Here is a 22,156-nt window from a genome sequence, read left to right on the forward strand (position 1 = left end):
ATGGGGAAATAGATTAGGAGAGACATTTTAATTTCCATAGTTGTAGAAATTACTCTCAGAAGTTTAAATACTCCAGATACCTTTAGTTACTCGTTCTATATTAAGTACTATCTGCAGGGTGACACCCAGCAGTAAGAATTTTACATGGACTTTCATTTAATCCTCAAGACATCCTCTGGGCAGATACTATTATTATCCCTTTCTTACATATGGAGGAAACCAGAGCACCAAGAGGTAAGATAACTTGCTCAAAGACTTGTAGCCAGGAATGGGAGACGTCGGGAGTTTGAAAAGAGACAAGCTAACTCCGGAGACTTTTGCTTAGCACTTATCCACCATGCAGTTCTCTTGAGCTTAGAGAGGTTACGATACTTGGCCAAGGTCACACCACTGGTTAGAGGAACAGAGTTGTCATTTATTGTTTACTATGTCCCAGGCTCCTTTATTCCTTGCATATCACATAATCTTCACTGCAAACGTATGAGATAGGGTCTACTATCATCCTCATTTGAAATTAGGAGATAGGTTTAGAGAAGTACCTTGCCCAAGTTCATACAGCTAATAATTGGTAGAGCCAATAAATGGAAAAGTACACACACATTCAAACCAGGTCCTCTGACCCCAGGTCCCAAATTCCTTCCACAACAGCAGCCCCTACTAAGAAATAATCCTCTGAGTCCGCTGCTCTTTAAGTTTGGCCTTCCGTTTCCACCCCCACCCCCACCCCCGATTTTGAACATCTGGGCACATCTGGGCACACCTGGATAAAACCCCAGTTTTAACTCCTCCTCTTTCCCTGTGAGATCTCTCCTCCACCAATCAGATGGCGTTGGGGGCGGGCCGAGGGCGCTCAGGCCCCGTCCTTGCAGTTCAAGTTGCTAGAGCGCAAGGAGACCCGGCGCGGAGCGGGACGGGGAGCGACCAAACGCTTCTGTCCCCTTCCCCTCCCCTGGCCGCACTCTCCCCGAAGCCGGACCGGAACTATGTGATCCCGGAAGTTCCGGTGCCATTGCTGTGTGGGATAAACAGTAATGGCGGAGGCTGCAGCTCCCGGAACAACAGCCACAACATCAGGAGCAGGAGCGGCAGCGGCGGCGGTGGCAGCGGCCTCCCCCACCCCTATCCCCACAGTCACCTCCCCGTCCCTGGGGGCGGGCGGAGGGGGAGGCGGCAGCGACGGTAGTGGCGGCGGCTGGACTAAACAGGTCACCTGCAGGTAAGACGTTGCGTGGCCGAGCCGAGCGCGAGGGGCGGGGGCCGAGGGCCGAGGACCGAGCTAGAGAGCGAAGGAAGAAGGGAGGGAGGTTGGCTGGCTGAGAGGGAGCGAAGGAGGGCGGGAACTCGGCGTTCGCGCGTCCCCCGCCGCTGGCGCTGCCGCCGCAGCCTCCCTGCCCCTCACTGCGTCAACCCCCGCCGGTCCGCGTAGGCCCCGCCGCGCGCGAGATGTCTTCGGGGTGCCCACATCCCTTCTGCCTCCTCCGCTCTCTTCGCCCTAGCCTGGATTCGGCATCTAGCGCCATTCAGGGAGAGAGAGGTAGGATAACTCCTCCCTTCACCCCGTTTTTTTTTAATTGTCGGTGTATTCTCCCTCCTACCTCCCGCTGTTGAGGTTTGGGAAGGGGACGGGTGATTGTCGCTTTGAGCCGATCTCCCAACGACCTTTTTCGAGCCTGGGATGCCCCGCAGAGGGCCCCAGCGAGGTAGCTTGGCTCCCGGGACTTCTCTACCGTGTCATCCGTTTGTAACGTCTTTTCACGTTTCTCTGCCCTCGCCCCCTTCCCAGCTGTGGGAAGTACCTTTTCTATTTTTTCTTTGTGTGTTTATCGAGGTTGGCGGCTTTGAGCTTTGTTTAGAACTAAGCCCTGGGCCAGGGTTGTCTCTTCCACTCTTTATTTTACGAGCTGTGCCATTACTGTTCCCACCGAAATGTTTCTCCTGAAATTCACCCATCTTCCTTCTGCAAGGAGTAAAAGGGCTCGTCGCGCCCTGAGGCGAGGTTTTGTTTCACTACGTTAGCCGAAAAGCCGGAATAAGTTGGTGGATGGCGGTTATACTGATATGTACGCATGTGAAAAATTAGCCAGCGGTACAAGTGAGATTAGGGCATTTAATTGTAGGTTTGTTATATCTCGATTTTTTAAGAGTGGTCACTACCTACTATAAGCTTTTCTTTTTCTATCTGTTGGAAAATTCCTCCTGAAGCTCTGGTTTTCACCTTGGTGGGGTGATTTATATGTAGATGCATTAAAAATATTCCTGATATACAGAACTCAGCGCCCTAGTGTTAAGCGCGAAATGAACCTTTCTCAGTTTTTAATATGATACATTTAAGGCGTGAATAATAAGCTTAATTGAGTTTATTTTCAGTAATGGCATGGAGAAAGCATAAAAGCTGTTTTAGGTAGATTCTAAGAATGAAATCAAGTGGAATATCCCAAGAAATAAGAATTTTTAAGTTCCTATTCATGAAATCAATTATTTTTGAGTCTCCTTATTTCTGTTTTCACTACATTCGCCAGTGGATTATATGTGCCAATGACTCTTGAAAATAACTGATGTAACTATTTTATTCCTGAATTTTCTGGCCATTCATCCTCCCGTCCCAATTTATCCCCAGGCACCGAAAATAATCTTCCTTGAATATGCCAGTTCCTAAAGAATTTTTACCCACCATTTCTATTCTTATTATTACCCCGTTGGGTCTGTAACTTGAGCCCAATTTTACATCTCTGCACAGAATTCTTTGTCATGTCCAAAGCACTTTCCCTTTTTCTATTTCCCATTCTCTTTTCTAGTTCCTCACCAGTTCCATTTTCAGAAACAGTGCTGACCAGACTAACCATTGCTCTTTGCTTTCCTTTAGGATCTTTGACTTAATGAAATAGCCAGTTGTTCTGGACCAGCGAGGATTTATGTGTTTAAGAAACTTTCATAGCCAAGTAACCTGATAATTTGAAAATGTATTACGTAAAAGATGCAGTCTTATTAGTGGTAGTTTTTTAGTGTTTTATATGTGTATATATATATATATTTAAAAGCCTGTCTTTAAACTTTTGCTTGACAGTTATCTTTTAATTTAAGAAATCCAGAATGTATCTCAATAAAATTGAATTTTAAAAAATCCAGGTTAGGTGAAATGTCTTGGGAAAATGATGTTAGACATTATTGTTGGTTCTTCTAGGTATCCAACATAATCTCCTATTTCAAAAAAAATCTCCTATGAATAGAGGATTGTCAAATAAGATATCTTCATTTATTTCTTCTTGACTTTGAGCTCTCTGAGAGCAGAGATCCTATTTTGTTCATTGAACCTGTAGGTTTTCCTCACTGCTTAGCATAGAGCAGAAGCTTAGTATATGCTTGAATTGATGTTGGTAAATCCACACCTAAAAGTAACCACTTTAATATGTACTTGTATAATTCCTTTGCTTTCGTTTTCTTAAACACTTGGAATAATTAACAAAGACAAAGGACTTATTAGAACGTATGTATATCTTTTTGATACTACTTTATTCAGTTATTAAATAAGCATTGAGGGCCTAGAACAAGGAACAGTGGTAGATGTTAAAGGGAATACAGAAGTGTACTGTATTATAAATAGTTTTAATGTGTTTTGTATCTAAACCTCCTTTGAAGAGAATTCAAGGTATGTTGTAGTGTTTGTGTGTATGTCTCCTATAACAGACCACTCCTATATCCAGGAATTTGACTAAGACTATTTTCTTCACTTAGGGTATAATCCTCTTAGAAGTTAGATGTTCTTTGAGTGAGGATATTTGTTTTTAACTGCCCAGAATTGTCTGTTTTCTTGATGGTTACTATTTTCTTAATATTTGTCTTGAAATTCCATCTCGTGTTTTATTTCTGCAGCTTAAGGAAAATCTGAATATACCTTTCTTAAAGAACTGTATTATGCTGCCCTCACCTGTCTTGTTTTGTTTCCATATCTTTATTAGAGAATTACTATGAAATAGAAATGCTCTTGGTGCTTCCAGTTTCCTTGAGTGTGTGGGGTTAATCAGTTAATGTTTAAAGAAAAGTTCTAATTTGCAAATTATAATTTTGAATTTGAGACACTGCTTTAGTGGAGTACTTCTACAATGGCAGATAAGTGTTCTGGCAGCTGAAATAATATACATCAGTCAAGAATTTTTTTCATTTTGGTTATGCAAATAAAACATGGTTAATATAGTTTAAAGATGAAGGAAATCCTTCTAGCTTAAGAACTGGCCATACATGTCCAGTAAATTATTTATCCAAGTGTTGTGATGTACATAGTTTAAATTTATTATTTGCAAATTATAGGAGTGCTTTGAAGAGGGGAGGGTGGACACAATATACACTTGAAATGGCATTGAAAAAGCCCAGGGAAAGAAAAATTAATTTGCTGACTCTGTTGTTCACCACAACACCTAGCTGTGATCTGTAGGTTTTATTAAACAAATATTTAAGTATTAGGTGTAGGTACCATAGGAGATAAAAAGCAGAATAAACTATATTCCCCTACCCACCAGGATTTTACAATCTAGTTTGAGAAGCAGGGTACATACTTATCAAACTGATTATACACATTTATCAAACTGATTATCAAAGTAAAAATTTCCATAGCAGATTAAGTAATTAAATGGCAGTTTAGTTAATATTCTGTAGTCTCTTGAAATCCCTAGAGTGGTTATGATTCTTAGAGGTGGTACTTGAGTATTAGTTGGTTCTTGTGTACCTTCACAAGCTACTATTGGGTTTCTTGTTATGTATCTTAGATTTCCAAGAAGTACAGCAGAAAAGGGATTCTAGTCAATTGTATTGTCTTTATTACTGGGCAGTGTCTGCTTGGAGTCATAGATCTTGAAATTGATGAAATTTAGAAATCATACAACTCAGCCTTTCACCGAAGCACACTTAGCTGGGCAATGGCAACGAGATGAATTTGGATGGTAGCTTTTTGGTGTGGTATTTGGAAAGAAAACAGAAACTCTTATCTTGATTGGGGGTTGGAGGAGGGGATTTGGAAATGGGTTGCTTTTTTTTCTTTTTGTTATCTTTTGCAACTTCTAGCATGTCATAATCCTTAGGTTTCTATGGAGGATAAGCAAGAAGAGATTTTACTGTGAAGTTCGTTTATAATTTTGGATATACCAACAGTGTTATCACTGAGAGACAAAAGGCAAAAATACACAGTCAACTAAAACAAGCCCCCAAAACAGACCACACCTACCCAAATAACCTTATAAAATAATGCTCATTATCTGGCAGAAAGACTAATTAGGGCTTGTGTTTTAGTGTTCCTGTTGGTTTTGCAGTATCAGGTGATTTAGTGTATGCTGAATTCCTTCAGTGATAGTTCTGTACCTTATGAACTTGTTACCTTGCTGGGTAGTTCTGTTTCTTCATCCTTATATTGAGCCCAGTCTAGCATGTTGCTTTCCACATATATTCATTTTGACAGGAATAGTGCTGGAAAAAGTATCTCGTTTTCTGCAGGCTAACCGCTTGTTATTTAAAATCTTGTGGCATGATATCTAAGTCCCTTGCCCTCTTGATTGTCGCTCTCTTTCTTAACTGGTTTGTTCATATGTACCTCTTAAAATGCATTATCAGAAAAAGATGTGTCCCAGATATGGTCTGACAGGGCAGAGTAGAGATGTGGAAGGAAAGTGAAAATGAACCTGAGTACCAGCAAAGACGTTATGCCAGTTACTTCACTTATAGTGACTTTTATTTTTTTAAAGCTTAAACCTAAGACAGTGGTGAAATTAAGAGTAAGTTGTTTAATGAAGGTCATGGAGCTACTAAATTCTAGCAGGAGCTAAACAGTCTTCCTGAGTCTTCCTGATTTCAAACCCTCACGCTTTTTTATTACTGGTTTGATCCGTACAATCTGCTTCTGTTAATGGATACTGATTGTATTGACTCTTTTGGTAGCTGCATTCACTTTGTCTCATGAAACTTGTGATCAGCTCAAGTCCCTAGATTTAAATAACCAGTTAGCCAAGGCAGGACACCTGGAAGGCAGTGTTTTATGAACACTAATTTTCAGATCGTAGTGAGGCTCTCCAGCCTCATCTCCCACAAGGTCTACCCTTGTTCTCTTAACTCACCCTGTTAACCTTTCAGTCCCTTGTACTGGCCATGCCTCCCTCATACTACAGGGCCTTTGTAGATGCTGTTCTCTCTACCTGGAATGTTTTTCCCTTTTAATTGTAGGTTAACAGGGACCTATTCAACCAACTCTTAGAGCAAACGTAACTTTGTTGGGGAAGCCTTCGTTGAGCCACCTGATTAGGTCATATCTCCCTTATATGGCACAATTTAATGTTTCTTTGTAGCATTTATTGCAGTTTTATTTTTACAGTTGTTTGTGGATTGTTTTACTAATTTCTTGCCTCCCCCACCAGATTCAAGTTCTGTGAAGATAGGAACATTGTTTGGTTTAATCGCCATCCTATCCTTACTGCCTCTTACACAGTGTCAGGCACTCACTTTGCTGAACACTAATTTGGATGACTTGGGTTGTAAATTGTAAGCATGGTTCACATCTTTGGAGTTTCACCCAAAGTTTAATAGTCTCAGCCAGTGAGAACTAGCTTGGTAATGTGCTATATTATATTATACTCTTGGCCAAAGGGTACTAGTAGGCGCTGCCAATCTCTTTGTTGACTCATTTTCACTTTCTATCATTTTGGATCCTGTAAACAATTTTCACCCATCATGGATGTCAAAAAGTGAGGGTAGGTATTGCAAACATGCTAAGGAAGAGTGTCATGCTGGGTGTTAACGTGCAGTTATTAGGGGTTTGGACACTTTGGAGCAACTGGTTGAGGAATCATATGGTTTAAGTGTCAGCTCCTATGAGGGTAGTGATTGATGAAGGACATAATTTGACATATGAAAGAGCATCATAAACATAAGTAACTTGGGAGACAATGATCAAGAATTGAATGAATGGTGGCTTGGTAAATTATGATTTAAGGACAAACCTATGTATGTATTTATCTTCCCAACCTGAGATCTCTCAATAGATATTTTTTAAAATCTTAAAACTGTATCAGTATCTGTAACTCTGACTTCAAATTGAAATCCAAGAAGCATTGCAGGTGTTTTTGTGTCTATACAGACACAACTTCGTCTTTTGTGAAAAGAATGTGAGAGTGAAAAGTGTTAGACTGAGGACTGGGTGGTATGCTATTCAAAAGGTGACATTGCCTCAAGTGACTAACCCATTATTAACTGTGGTTACTTTTATAACATGGTTGTACATGGTGGTGATTACACTGTAATTATCATTGACTTGTTTGATTGTTTTTATTTTTTATTTTTTTTATTTTTGAGTCTTTTAACCCCTTCACACATGCAGTCAAATTGTAGTAGTCTTAAAAACTTGGGATATGTGGAGCTCAAACAATCTCAGCTTGCAGAAGGTAGCTCTATAGTTGAGTACATGTTCAAACTGAGTTAAAGTTAAGCTTAATGACAGTTGAAATTAGGTTAATTATATCTACAATTTCACTTCTTGCTATGTTCTTACATTTTATCATGGACTGCAACCCTAGGGTACTTTAGGATTTTGGTAATTATAACTGTTCCCACCAAGATGTTATATTTCTTTCATGTTAACTGTTCATAGAAGGTTCATTTGCAGGTAGTCTTTGAATAGGACCATTCACATTTCAGTTCTGGGCAGCCTTCTTCCAGGTTCCTTAGGTGTAAATATCTATTTTCTGTATATCACTCAAATCATTGGGCAAGCTGAATATATTTAACACCTCCACTGCTGTTTAACTACCATCTCTAGATAACTACGTGACACCCTTAGCTATGGCAGTGTTCTCTACAAAAAGGCCAAACCACATTTATACCCAGGAAATAGTTATGTTTTCATTACTCTGACATTGTGCCAGCTGTAGATGCATGTTTTGGGAGTTGTGACCTGTCAAAACTAAATCTTTATAACCCTGCTCAAGAGAAAAAGACAAGTAAAGGACCAAAGAGTTAAAAAATGAACCCTGACAGAAGTCAGTGATAGGTGGATGGGGGAGGATTCTACTCACTTTATAGGGTCAAGGTTATCTACCCCCAAAAAGACCTCTTTGGGGGAGAACTCTATCACCAATCTTAGACTCTGAATATTTTTCTTCTTATCACTTCCCGAATCCATGTGGTACTCAGAAAAACACAGATTTCTGGACCCTGGCCCCAGTTTCCAATTTAATAGGTCTGAGGTAGGGTCTCAAAATTTGTACTTTTAGTAAATTCCCAGGTGATGCCAGTGCTGCAGGAGACCACATTTAGAAACCACTGAGTTGTACTTTAATATGTGGTTTTTGGAAGCTGCTAGTCATGTACACATGTACTCCCTTAAGGCAGCTTGCAGAGGAACAGTGTGGTAAACGAGAGACATAAAACTCTTTCCTTTTGCTTCTACTTTGTGCAGCTAATTTCGCTTGTGTTTTCATATGTGGCTTTTAAAGAATTAAAATGGTTTCTTGAAGAAGTGAAACACATGCAATATTCTGACCCTTCTTGGTCTACATTGTTTCTTGCTTCATCTTTAAATTTTTTCTTTTCAGATAGAGGCTGCCATTTTGGCTAAAGTTAATGGAAAACAAGAAGCCATCTCTCCAGGACTGTAAAATGAGAACAGTGGTCAAACTTAACCTGCAGTGACAAGATTAATGACCACATCAAAGTTAAAATCTGAATTGGTGCATGTATCTGTAGGCAGACCTTTTCTATAGTATAGGAATGGGCAATTTTATGGCCATGCAGTCTAGTTACACTTTCTGTGTATTCATTTTGTATGTTTGTGTATTTACTGGTAGAATATATTAGTTATGAATTCTTTGAGGACTGACTTTTAGTCTTTTTTAATCCAGTTTTGTCATCCTTTATTTCACAGGTATTTTATGCATGGGGTTTGTAAGGAAGGAGATAACTGTCGCTACTCACATGACCTCTCTGACAGTCCATATGGTGTAGTGTGCAAGTATTTTCAGCGAGGATACTGTATTTACGGAGACCGCTGCAGGTAAGAATTTGTTTATAAGTTAATTTTGCTGAGGACTGGTGAGTTGGGAGGAAATAAAGAATAAAATACATAACTCAAATAGCTTTATAAATAATAGATTAAAGATACTTAACCCTTTAAAAATGTACTCCTTAGAAAACACTGACAAGTATCTCTTGGGGAAGGAGGGGAGTGTTTCACAGTCCTAAATTTAATGCTCAAGGAACAACTTCTGCTAAGGGGATGAGGATATGTATGTTTGTATATGGTGTCTTGGCATTTCCTTTTTAAACCAGGAATGAGGTGCGTATTTGATCAAACAAGACTGGTTTCAGTTGTCCTCTGAGTATGAATTTTGGAGAGAGAATAGGATCTTAGGTATTTACAGTGGTACACTAGGTTACTGGTTAGGAGGGTTTGTTTTCCAAGTAGGCCTTCGGAACCACCTGAGCTCACCAGACTTAAGTAAAGCTCAGGTGCCGTTTAGATTTAGGAACAATGCTTCAGGAAAGCCTCTAGCACCTCAGAATGTTAGAAAACCAAGAAGAATTAGTTATTAAGAAATCTCTGTTCTTATTCACTGAATTAGAGCCAATTCTCTTAGACTGCAATTCAGCAATTGTGGATTCCATTTAGAAATTGAGCAGAACTTTTCGTCTTTATCTTGCCAGTTTAAAAAATGTTAAGGTGCATTAGTTATTCATTGCTTTTAAACAGATTACCCAAAACTTAGCAGCTCAAAACAACAAACATTTATTATCTCACAGTTTCTAAAGGTCTAGAATCTGAACAGCCTAACTGGATGATTCTTACTCATGAGATTGCAGTCAAGATGTTTCCAGGGCACATTCATCCAAAGGCTTGACAAGGTTGGAGGATTGCTTTTGAGATAGTTCTTTCACAAAGCTATTGGCAGGAGGTCTCAGTACATGTGAACTTTTCCGAAGGGCTACTTTAGTGTCCTCACATCTTGGTAGCTGCCTTCCCCCAGAGCAAACTATCCAAGAGGGAAAGCAAGGAAGAAGACACAATGCCTTTTATGACCTAGTCTCAGAAATAACATGATGTTACTACCATTGTATTATTTGAGGCAAATGACTGAAGTGCAGCCCACATTCAAGGGAAGAATTGGGCTCTCCTTTTGAAGGGAAGAATGTCAGAAAGAATTTGTGGGCATAGTTTTAAACTACCCCACTTGCTAAGACTTTTGGGCAATATCTTAGCCAATTTTAGTGTCATTGTTGAGACGAAAAATTGGTCAACTGTTGGTTTCCAACCCTTAGTATTCAAAAGAACATGAAATGGTTGGTGAGTGGGATAGAGACCCATCTTCAGCAGATCCCTGTACTTAGAAGGCTTATTTGTGGGAGACCAAGATTTAAGGCCAGGGGATGAGGTCGATTCCCTAGCCTCTAACATTTAAACAGTTGTGAGTTGCCTGATGAAGGAACTGAGTTTTTTCTTTATAGTTGAAATCCAGTAGGGGTACAGTTCTTTACTCTTTATGGAATGATGCTAGTTCAAGCTGAGTTTAAACTTCTTAGGGAAAAGGAAAGGAATTAGGGAAACCTATATACTGAAAGTCTTTTCTTTCCTTTCCTTTTTTTTTATATGACTTATGCTTTATTTCTTTTATTTTAAATTCAGTGTTATTGAGATATATTCACAATGTATAGTTATCCACAGTGTACAATCAGTTTTTCATAGTACCATCATGTAGTTGTACATTAATCAAAATTAATTTTTGAACATTTTCATTATTCCAAAAAAATAAAATAAAAGTAAAAAGGAATGCCTAAAACATCCCATCCCATCCCACCGTATTTTTCATTTATTTTTGTCCCCATTTTTCTACTCATCTGTCGATGTACTGGACAAAGGGAGTGTGAGTCCACGGTTTTCACAATCACACAGTCACACTGTGTAAGCTACATAGTTATACAACCATCTAAAAGAATCAAGGCTACTGGGTTGTGGTTCTACAGTTTCAGGTGTTTCCTTCAAGCTATTCCAATACACTATAAAGATTACAAAGGAATTTCTATATAGCGCATAAAAATGCCTTCCAGAATGACCTCTTGACTCCATTTGAAATCTCTCAGCCACTGAACTTTATTTTGTTTCATTTCGCTTCTCCCTTTTGAATAGTCATCTTAGTACCCTACCTTGAAAGGAAAGTCTGGTGATAATTGGTTGGGATAGGCTAATATAAGTGATTCTTAAAAGGTTGATAATGGATTAGCTGATGAGGACTCATGCAGGGGCTTGTTCCAAGACTGCTTGTTTTCTTTTGACTGTTATACCTGGGGACTTAAGCCTACTTTCCACTTCTTAGTTTATTAGGCATCTTTTTATGCAACTTGTCCATTGTCCAGGGTTTCTCACAGGGAATAGGAAATTTCTAATGAAAGACAATGCCATAGTTCCAGTGTAATGTTACTACGTTAGTGTTTTGTAATGATGGCACTGTTACTTAGGGAAGCTAGTTCTTCATAGTTCAAGATTGTTCTGCACATTGTAGGATATCTAGCATCCCCCACCCCCAATGCCATCAAGAGCTTTTAGTAATTGTTTCTGAACACCTCTTGGGGAAAGGGTGGTATTGCCTTGGTTGAAAACTGTTGTTAATAGGTAGATTTCTTGTTTCCCTCAGGGGAGTTTCATACTGTGGATCTACTGTATCACATAAGTTAAATCTTTAAAGACAGGTGTTGGGCCATAGAATGAATGGGGGTGAGGATTTGCAAGCCAACCAAAGAGAAATGTACCTGACTTCTCTTGCTTGGAGTTAGAAGAAGAAAAATTGATTAAATTCATACTATATCAAAGTATTCTTTGCAAAAAGAGAAAGAGCTCAATATTGGTTTCACTGTTTATTACCATTAATTCATCACTTAAAAGACTTGCCAAAAAGATCAGATTCGGTGATAATCTTTGTATTTTTGGCTTTGTAGGCCATATGGTCTCTTGTGTGAAAGCAGCCATAGACAATGCATAACCTAAAGGGCTTGTGTTCCAGAGAAACTTTATTTTTGGACACTGAAATTTAAATTTCATGTAATTTTTGTGTGTCATAAAGCAATCATTTTTCCCCAACCATTTAAAAATGTTAAAACTGTATGATTTTAACTTAACTCGATTTGGATTTTGGCCCAGGGACCATAGTTCTCCAGTACGTGTCCATGCTTCATTGATCCATATTTTCAGGGAAACACATTTCAAAATGGGAGTCTTGGTTTTTCTGTTTCTTTCCTGTATATTAATTTTTGCTTACTCAAAAATCTTGACTTTAGAAATTTTTTTATATAGATCTATTGTGCCTCTGTCACTAAGGAAATAACAACTTTGCTTAACTAGTCAGATTTGAGAACATGTTCTTCTGTGTCATTCTTTAGAAGCTATATTTCTCTCAGTGTAATCCCTCAGGATAATTTTTTATTTTATGTACATTTCTTTTCTGGGGGAACTCTTAATTTTAAAAGTTTTCATTTTTCAAAATAGATTCTCATTTGATGGCAGGGATCTTGTTTTATTCATCCTTGACAGCTCAGTATATGTACAGTTCTTAATGTGTAGTAAAGGTTTACTACCTGATATTGATCAGATAAGTTAACTGAATGTAATATGTATATCTCAGTTTCTTACATATATTCCTAATGAGCATAGAAAATTGTAGAATATTGAAAAGCAAGAAAAATTCATTTGTTTACAATTGTATGCTTTCTAGCTAGTAGCCCATATTTTCAAAAATTGTACTAGACCTTGTTGATTCCTTGATAGTTAAATTTACCTTAAAACCAAAATGCACTCCTTTCAAAAACTCGTAGTACTTGCAATGCAATAATTAAATGATGACAAGCATTGCCAGTCCTGTATATTAAGTATTTTTTTTACTCTGTTACACTGAAAATCCTTAAAGTGAATATGCAAAGGAGAAGGAAAAGGAACTAAAATATGAATGCTATCTATCTCTTTGACCCTTTATATATCTGTTGTTAATCCTTTAAGAAGGCTTTTTATGGTGGCACAGCTGGCAGATTTAATTCATGTCCATCTTATTTCCAAAACCCAGATTCTTTTCTAATTTAAAGACTGAAAATATTTTTTCTGAAATTCCCTTTCAAACTAGGAAATTTCTTGTTCTGAAAAGAGAAGATTTGGGGCTAGAATTCTAGGTTCCCTACAACTCTAAAAAAAGGTTTAGAGCAGTGACATGCAATAGTAATTTCTATAATGGTGGAAATGTTTAAATGTTCCATATCCACACTTATATGATAGTAACTGTGTGCAGCTTCTGAACACTTAAAGACGTGGCTAGTGCAAGGACTGAGGAACTGAATCTTTAATTTAATTTAATTTAAATTTAAATAGCCAAATACAGGCTATTGTAATACCTAATGTTTAAGGTTTATATAACTCGGACGGTTAGTACTGTTTACTTGCAAGAACTGCTGTATACATACTAGAAATTACAGCGCAGTTTAGATTTACTACATACATTTTTAAATTTTTATTTTTGAATGAAGCTTAGCATGAAATGCTCAAATGCTTAAACTATTAGTATAATATGCCTCTTGAAGGAAATAGTGTTTTCTTGTTTTGGAGATGATTTAATGATGGTTTATGGATGAAAAAGGAGAGAATGTATAGGGAGAAATTTGGAAAAAGGAAGTAATTTTCGGTGAATGGATAGATATAGAAACAAATACATACTGTGTGTTTTGCAAATACGTTCTCTCCCTTTTAAAATTGAGAACACTATTGCAGGTAAAACGTTGCACATTTCTGCTTATTAAATTTGAGTGTCAACCTAGCTTTGATTAATCAACTAATTAATTTTTGCTTCATATTCTCTTTGAGTTACCACGGGAACTGTAGATTGTCCACTACCTGAAACTCCTGATTAGAGTGAAATATGAAGCATAATAAATCATTTACAGCATGGGAGTCAAATTATAGCAGGCAGGTCAAATATGGCTTGACTGATTTTTGTAAATGAAGTTTTATTGGAACACAGCCATGCCTTTTAATTTAAATATTGTCTGTGAGTGCTTTTGCACTACAGCTGTGTACAGAGACTGTATGGCCTGCAGTGACTAAAATATTTATTTGACTCTTAAGTTTCCTGACCCCTAGTCAACCTTGCTATACAGAGTTGGTCCCTGTACCAATACATGTATTGGTATCACATGGGGACTTGGTAGACATGCAGAATCAGGCCATTCTCCAGACTTAGAAATTCAGTATTTGCATTTTAGCAAGTTCCCAGGTGATGATACACACATTAAAGTTTTTGAGAAGAATCCATGGAAGTATCAGAAAATATATCTGTATTCCATTGTAAGGTTTGTTTGGTTTGACAGTGACTGCTTACTTTTAAATTTTTTAGATATGAACATAGCAAGCCATTGAACCAGGAAGAAGCAACAGCTGCAGATCTGACTGCAGAATCATCCCTTGCTGCTTCCTCAAGTGTCTCGTCAGTAGTTGGACCACTTGTTGAAATGAGTGCAGGTGAAGCTGAGTCAAGAAATTCAAACTTTGCAACTATAGGAGCAGGCACAGAAGACTGGGTGAATGCCATTGAGTTTGTTCCTGGGCAACCCTATTGTGGCCGTAGTAAGTATTTTGAAGAATAAAAATTAGAAGGTTAGACGGCAGTTCCTCAATTAGCCGAGTTTTCACAACCTTCCTCCTTTCAATCTTCTTTAAACTAATCTTAGTACATTAAATTGGATTACCTAAGATTTGTAGATGAAGTGAAGAAAACCTTAAACCCCAATAGTAATGAATTTCGAATGTTTTGAAAAACTGAAGCATCTTTTCTTAATCAGTACTTTTTTAAATTAAATTTCAGTTGCACAAGAAATACTTAAACCATCTTTCTACAAGTCTAATCTTGGAAATACCAGCATTAGAAAAAATTAATTTCAGGAATGAGGAAATTAGTTCAATGGACTGTTTTGGAGTTTAATTGAAGTTCTTTTGTATTTTTTCTTTTCAGTTAGGTTCTCAGTTACCTTATAGTTCATATATCCGCCTTATCCATTTTGGACCTTTACTACCCTCTTAAACATTTTCAGCTGCCCCTTCCTGCACTGAAGCACCCCTGCAGGGCTCAGTGACCAAGGAAGAATCAGAGAAAGAGCAAACCGCTGTGGAAACAAAGAAGCAGCTTTGCCCCTATGCTGCAGTGGGAGAGTGCCGATATGGGGAGAACTGTGTGTATCTCCATGGAGATTCATGTGATATGTGTGGGCTGCAGGTCCTACATCCAATGGATGCTGCCCAGAGATCACAACATATAAAAGTAAGTCTTTAGGGAGATATGTATGTTAATAGGTGTGAGAAATTATTTTCTCTTTTACAACATTGTCATTTCCTTTCAGAGAACACTTGGGGAATTGAATAGTTTTAGTAAGTAGGAATCTTTTCCTACCTGGGCTTTTTGAAATGCTTTTTCAAGGAGACATGATTCCATAACCTCAGTCTTTTGCTTATCTTTTTTTTAAAATAACAGCTTTTTGAGATAATTCACATACCATTCAGTTCCTTCTTTTAAAATGTACAGTTCAATGGTTGTTAAGGTATTCAGAGTCGTGCAACCATTACCACTATCCTAATTTTAGAATGGTTTTATTACTCCCCAAAAAAACCCTATATCTATTAGCAGTCACTCCCTCTTCTCCCTTCCCCTGAATGCCAGGCAACAGCTGATTACTTTCTGTCTCTGGATTTGCCTCTTCTGACGTTTCAGATAAAATGGAATCATACAATATATGGCCTTTATGTCTTGCTTTTTTCACTTTACATAGTGTTTTCAAGGTGAATCCATGTTATAACATGTATCAGTCCTTTGTTCCTTTTTATGGCCAAATAATATTCCATTGTATGGATATATCATGTTTATCCATTCATCCATTGAGGGACATTTGGGTTGTTTCCACCTTTAGGCTATTATAAATAATGCTGCTATGAACATTCATGTATAAGTTTTTGTGTGGACATATGTTTTTATTTCTCTAGGAGTAGAATTGCCAGGCCATGTGGTCACTTTGTTTAACATTTTGAGCAACTGCCTAACTGCTTCCCACAGTGGCTGCACCATTTTACAACCCCTCCAAGCAATGTATGAGAGTTACAGAGGATGGCTTTAAACCTACCCACAGCATTAATTTTTTTGGTGGGAAGAGATTGCATGACAAACCCTGTCTTTATTAGAGTAAATTTTCTTCTTATCATCATTGCTGTTTCTGTTTAATAAAAATAATTGAGGGGGGTGAATTATGGCATAAGATAGACTTAGTTTAACCCCTGCCTTCATAGCATACTCATTATGTAGATATAGGCAGATTAGAGTCCTCTCAATCTTTCATCTGTATGTTGGGGATAACAGTTCCTACCCCTAAGAATTGTTTAAAAAAATAATAAAGGTTTAGAAAAATGACAAGGGAAGATACTAAAATATTAAGTGGTTATGTCGGATTATGGATGACTTTTGTATTGCTTTTCTGCATTTTTCATGTTCTTCATAGCAAGCATATTTCTTATAGATTATTGAAAAAATGTGATCCAAACAAAAACTTACAGTATTCACAACAGCATTATTCACAATAACCAAAAAGGGGAAACAACCTAAATGTCTGTCAGTGGATGAATGGATAAACAAAATGATCTATCCATACAATGGAATTTTGTTCGGCCATCAGAAGGAATAGAGGACTGATGTATGTTCTAACATGGATGAACCTTGAAAACATTATGCTAAGTGAAAGAGACAAGACCCAAAGGCGACATATCGTATGATTCCATTTATATGAAATGTCCAGAAAAGGCAAATCCAGAGATAGGAAATAGATTAGTTGTTGCCAGGGCCTTGAGGGGAGAGGGAGAATGAGGAATGACTGCTAATAGATATGGGGTTTTCTTTTTGAGGTAATGAAAATATTCTAATATTGATTGTAGTAATTGTTGCACAATTGAATACACTAAAATTTATGTACTTGTAAACTTGAAATGGATGAATTTATGATTTGTGAATTATATCTTAATAAAACTTTTTTAACATGAAAATTATGTGCCTGGCACATAATTGTCACCTAATAAATGTTAATTTCCATTATTCTCATTCTTTTTTGGCAGGCTGTAAATTAGGGCCTTAATCCTAACTACATTCACCAGTATAAAACAGAAAATCAACAAACTTAGTAAGAAAAACCGTCAGGGGTTGAGCTGCTACAGGGCAGGATAGAGAAAAGTATAATTTTTCAATTCCTGAATTTGAGTCTTTATCATCTAATTTTATAGTGTTGCAAAGTCCCAAAATGTTATTGTATTCACTTGTGAGCAAATCTTATTTTAATACCAAATTGAGAATGTTATCCTTGCCATCCTTTCTTCACTTGACTATTTGATTCTCTGAGTGTCAAATATTGTCTTTCCATATTCAATGACTTGATTACACTTCTCTTATCTCTCCACCTTTTCTAGTCTTGCATTGAGGCCCATGAGAAGGACATGGAGCTCTCATTTGCTGTCCAGCGCAGTAAGGACATGGTTTGTGGGATCTGCATGGAGGTTGTCTATGAGAAAGCCAACCCCAGTGAGCGCCGCTTTGGAATTCTCTCCAACTGCAACCACACCTACTGTCTCAAGTGTATTCGCAAGTGGAGGAGTGCTAAGCAATTTGAGAGCAAGATCATAAAGTGAGACTCCTCCCCAATCTTCGTTTGTGCTTTCTATTTTGGGGAAGAATTTAGTATATTGTGCCAACTTTCAACCAGATGGACCGCATTTAAATGCATGCATTTTATCTTGAAACTGGGGTATTCTAATTGGGATTTCTTCCTTGTATTTCAGCTAGCTTCTAGGTTAGTTGGTATATCTACTTTTATTTGAATGAGGAAACCCTATGTATCAGTTAATAGAATCTTCGTGCTTTTTCTGAGGAGATTGTGTTTAATGGATTAGCCAGTTTAGGCTCAGTGAACAAACTTACTTATTAGCTCTGAATGTATGTTTCCTGATGTTTTACATTTTCCACTTTCCTATTCCATCCATTAAGCTAGCCAATGATCCACCATTCTTTAAAGATTGTTCTCATAACTGAACAAAACTACATAATCTAAACAGAGCAAAGTTACAAGAAATAAATTTATTTAAACGAAAGAAAAAGGAGTCTGTGTGAAATGTCTTTTTTGTTGTTTTTTTACCTAAGTTATTTTTTTAAAATGAACTGGCTAGCCAATGAGTTCACTTATTAACAAATGAGTTTGTCTTGCCTCAAAAGAAATGGTCAGTTGTCTGATGGTGTGTGGAACCCTTTCAGGAAATGCCCACATGCCTTTCAGTTAAGTCTGAAAGTCTGGATGGGACACACCAGGGTGTGTCCTTGAAGAGTGGGCCTGTAAAAGGGAATTTGCATTGCAGCCTGTTCATTGTTTCCCAGGTCCTGCCCAGAATGCCGGATCACATCTAACTTTGTCATTCCAAGTGAGTACTGGGTGGAGGAGAAAGAAGAGAAGCAGAAACTCATTCAGAAATACAAGGAGGCAATGAGGTATGAGCACTGCAGCCTTTTCTCAAGCTAAGATCCCAACATAGCTTGGGTTCACTTTGAAAAGAACAGTGCTGCATTATATACTCCTACCTCCTTCCTACCCTTTCTTTTACTTCCCAGTACAGTTTATTTTGTCACCCCTGGTAACACCCATTATGTATCTTGCTATAACACAGTCCTTGGGGTGCATGCCAAAGGACTGTGTTATAATGAAGTCTGTACTGATAGCTAAATCTCCATTTATGGGGTTCTGCCTTATTCTGAGTCCCATGTTCTAGTTGTCCTGTATTCTTGTGTATTGGCTTTCTAGAAGATTTTCTTTCTACTGGATCTGTGGTACTAGAGCAGTTAAATAGTGTAGACTTGAGCGGAGTATCTGTTTCCAGTTAGTGTTTTATGCATTAGCACAAACGTTTAAGAACACTCCTTGGGGAGGGCTGTAAACAGACATACTGGTTCTATCCCTACCTGTTTAAAGAAACCCTGGATAATAGTCAAATACAGACCTGAAATCCACTGTGAATAAGGGTTGCGATATTTTCCTTTCCAGCAACAAGGCGTGCAGGTATTTTGATGAAGGACGTGGGAGCTGCCCATTTGGAGGGAACTGTTTTTACAAGCATGCGTACCCTGATGGCCGTAGAGAGGAGCCACAGAGACAGAAAGTGGGAACATCAAGCAGATACCGGGTAACTCTCACTGTTTTTTTAAAGGAGGGGAAATATCACAGTATCAGTTGAGTCCTGCACATATTGGGGTAGGGGAAGGAGAAGATTAACACTCAGGTCTGGGAGTATTAAAGGAGGAAACAAGCCCCAGAAAACTGGGAGGGATATGAAAGGAAAAGCTCTAGACTAAACTGTTTGCATCAAGTAACCATAGGGGAGGAATTGGTAAAATGGAAACCCTAAATGAGAAGTCTGGTTCGTCATGCTCTCTGGTGTGCTGGACGTTTTGCCTTATAAACAACAGAATAGAAGATACTACTCGACAGTGCCATCCCTATCATGGCCTTGTTTTTTACAGGCCCAACGAAGGAACCACTTCTGGGAGCTCATTGAGGAAAGAGAGAACAGCAATCCCTTTAACAACGATGAAGAAGAGGTTGTCACCTTTGAGCTGGGCGAGATGTTGCTTATGCTTTTGGCTGCAGGTGGGGACGACGACCTGACAGACTCTGAAGATGAGTGGGACTTGTTTCACGATGAGCTGGAAGATTTTTATGACTTGGATCTATAGCAACTTCCAGTGGAGTATGAACTGGTCTGCTGGGCCTCAGACAGTAGCTATTACCTGTGGTGGTGTGGCAGTGCCTGTGTTTCTCTCCTAGGCAGGCCTATCAATTCCAGGTGCTGTTGTAATAATTTTTACCCAGGGTCTGTCTTCTCAATCCCTCACCTTTCCCCAAGGAGTGTGTTGTTTTCTCTGTTTAAAAAAGTTATAAAAAATAAATCTTAAAGTTAGTTTTTTTGTAATGAATTTAACTGTCAGACAGTTAGTGTAGGTTTGTTGCGTCATCTGTTTTCAACTAGATTCACGCAGTTCTAGGGTAGCATTAATGGACTTTCCACACTCATTTTGAGGACCCCAGGTTCAATAAAATGAAAGTATTGGCCCTGCTTTGGGGTCTGAGAATAGGGGTGATGGGTGAAGGGATCTGAACTGGCAAGTATACTTCGACTACGGACTTCAGAGGTGGATACTTAAGGTTCCTGGTAAAATCTGCACATTTGTGTTTTTGTATCTGTTCCATACCCTGTAATGCCCACCACATGCACTTGTTCTGTGGTTTTGGTCTCTTGTTTAATTGCACATGAGTAATACTACTGGGTAACCAGAACCAGGTGCGAATGTGTTTAGATTTTTACTGTGTTTAGCATGATAGGGAAATTGTGAAAGAACAGATCAAAAGATATAGTGGCATAAAATAAATGCAAAGTTGGAAGTTGACTCCAAGGGCTAATAGACTTGGCATGTGTGAGCGTGAGCGTGTGATAAGCTTTTCATCCCTGCTTAGAAGCAGTATTCTTAGCCTTAGTGGGAAAGCTTGGTTTAGTGGTTTCAGCCTAGTTTGGCAGATAGATCTTAAAGGACAAAGCAGTATACTGATATTGGTAGTTGTTAATATAGCAGTGCTAGCTCTTTCTGTCTATATAAATACAGAAATGGGATTAGCCACAGAGGTTAAAACTTTCTGGTTATCCCATATATTAACACAAACTGGGTCTCGGATACACAGTTTTATTTAATGTTTTATAATCTCCTAGCCTTCCCAGTCCAGGCACTTTTTGAAAAATCTTTGTCCTCATTTGAGGGGTTTTGTTGTTGGGTTTTTTTGTTTTTGTGGGTATTTTTCTCCTCCTGCCCCTGAGCTTTGCAGGTAGACAGGTGTGATTCAAAACTATGTTTCTAAGGTGTTTATTGTAGTGGAGTCATTGGTTTGCAGTAATAAGTCACACTTCCACTAAAGGGGGAGAGGGTGGTCATCCACGAGACAAGCTAAAGTTAAGTCTTTAGAAGAATTCTTTAATTGGAAATTTTAGCTTTGCATTTTGTTGCTCTGTTTCCTAAAACTAGCTTGGAGATGCTCCTGATTTGTCCATCTACTGCTTTGATTCCTTGGATCCCACCCATTCTTTCACTTTAAGAAAAAACAAGTAATTGTTGCAGAGGTCTCTGTATTTTGCAGCTGCCCTTTTGTAAGAAGCACTTTTCCCAAATAAAACAATTAAAAAAAAAAGTTTGCCTTCTATTTTGTATGAGCTCTTTTGAAATGTGCAGATGTTGAAGTACAGCATTTGTTTCTTTCATTGACTCTGATCAGTTCATCAGTTAGTCAATTTCTGTGGATATAGTTTCATTGAGAAAAGTGACACCTTTTACATGACATCCAGCCTGCTAAGAAATGTTTGAGAGAGAAAGAGAAACTTTACCAGCGGGATCATCACATTGTTCCATATTTTAGAATTTGCAATACTAAATCTAAGCCACGTTTATCAATAAAAGGCACTGTCAGTTTTCTGCTATCATGCGCTCATGTTTGAACCTTCTTAATACCCTCAAGTAATAATCAGGTCACAACATACTGTATTTTGAAATGGTACGTTTCTTATTTTATTATGAAGTTGTTATTAATAAAATAAAAACCATTCTGTCACTCCTGGAAGACCTTCATATGGCTTTTTTGCAGTGCTAATTTGTAAAAAAAAAAAAAAAAAAATGCCTCGTTTCAATAAAAAAATTTGTGCTATTGAAAAATGCCTCCACCTCTAGGAATTGTGTATGAACAGCTTATTGTAATCATAATAGGTGTTGTAGACCACTGAGTAGTATGTTTCTGTAAGTTCATGTACTACCAACTCCCTTCCAGAAGTCAGCAGTCCACCTTCAGCTGCTACTGATCCTTCCATCCAAAAGGATGCTAAAGAACCTTGGAGGAAGGGTGAAAGTATTGGAGAGTTGAGCCTTGAATTCTTTTGTCTGGAAAGTTAGAAGAGGCTTGTTGGTAGTAGCTGCCCTGTTTGCATATCTGAGTGGTTGTGGGGGGGTGGGGTGGGGGGCGGGTATACAAAAGAACTTGGCAGCCGTAGTAG

The 22,156-nt window shown here is 38.3% G+C and overlaps 1 protein-coding gene across 2 annotated transcripts; it reads left to right on the forward strand.

Annotated features, from left to right (window-relative positions):
- Positions 1 to 880: 880 nt before the first annotated feature.
- On the forward strand, positions 881 to 21,729 carry MKRN1 (makorin ring finger protein 1). 2 transcript variants are annotated; one of them, XM_037836024.1, is made up of 8 exons: positions 881 to 1,216; positions 8,897 to 9,025; positions 14,394 to 14,623; positions 15,088 to 15,314; positions 17,495 to 17,709; positions 18,453 to 18,563; positions 19,114 to 19,252; positions 19,590 to 21,729. In XM_037836024.1, the coding sequence occupies exons 1-8, from the start codon at positions 1,032 to 1,034 to the stop codon at positions 19,800 to 19,802; spliced, it is 1,449 nt and encodes a 482-aa protein (XP_037691952.1). In that variant the 5' UTR covers positions 881 to 1,031; the 3' UTR covers positions 19,803 to 21,729. The 2 variants fall into 2 exon arrangements, with proteins under 2 accessions (XP_037691952.1, XP_037691953.1); XM_037836025.1 differs by lacking the exon at positions 881 to 1,216 and adding an exon at positions 1,258 to 1,534.
- The last annotated feature ends 427 nt before the right edge of the window (positions 21,730 to 22,156 follow it).

This window comes from Choloepus didactylus, chromosome 5 (genome assembly GCF_015220235.1).
Source record: "Choloepus didactylus isolate mChoDid1 chromosome 5, mChoDid1.pri, whole genome shotgun sequence".
Taxonomy (NCBI): domain Eukaryota; kingdom Metazoa; phylum Chordata; class Mammalia; order Pilosa; family Megalonychidae; genus Choloepus; species Choloepus didactylus.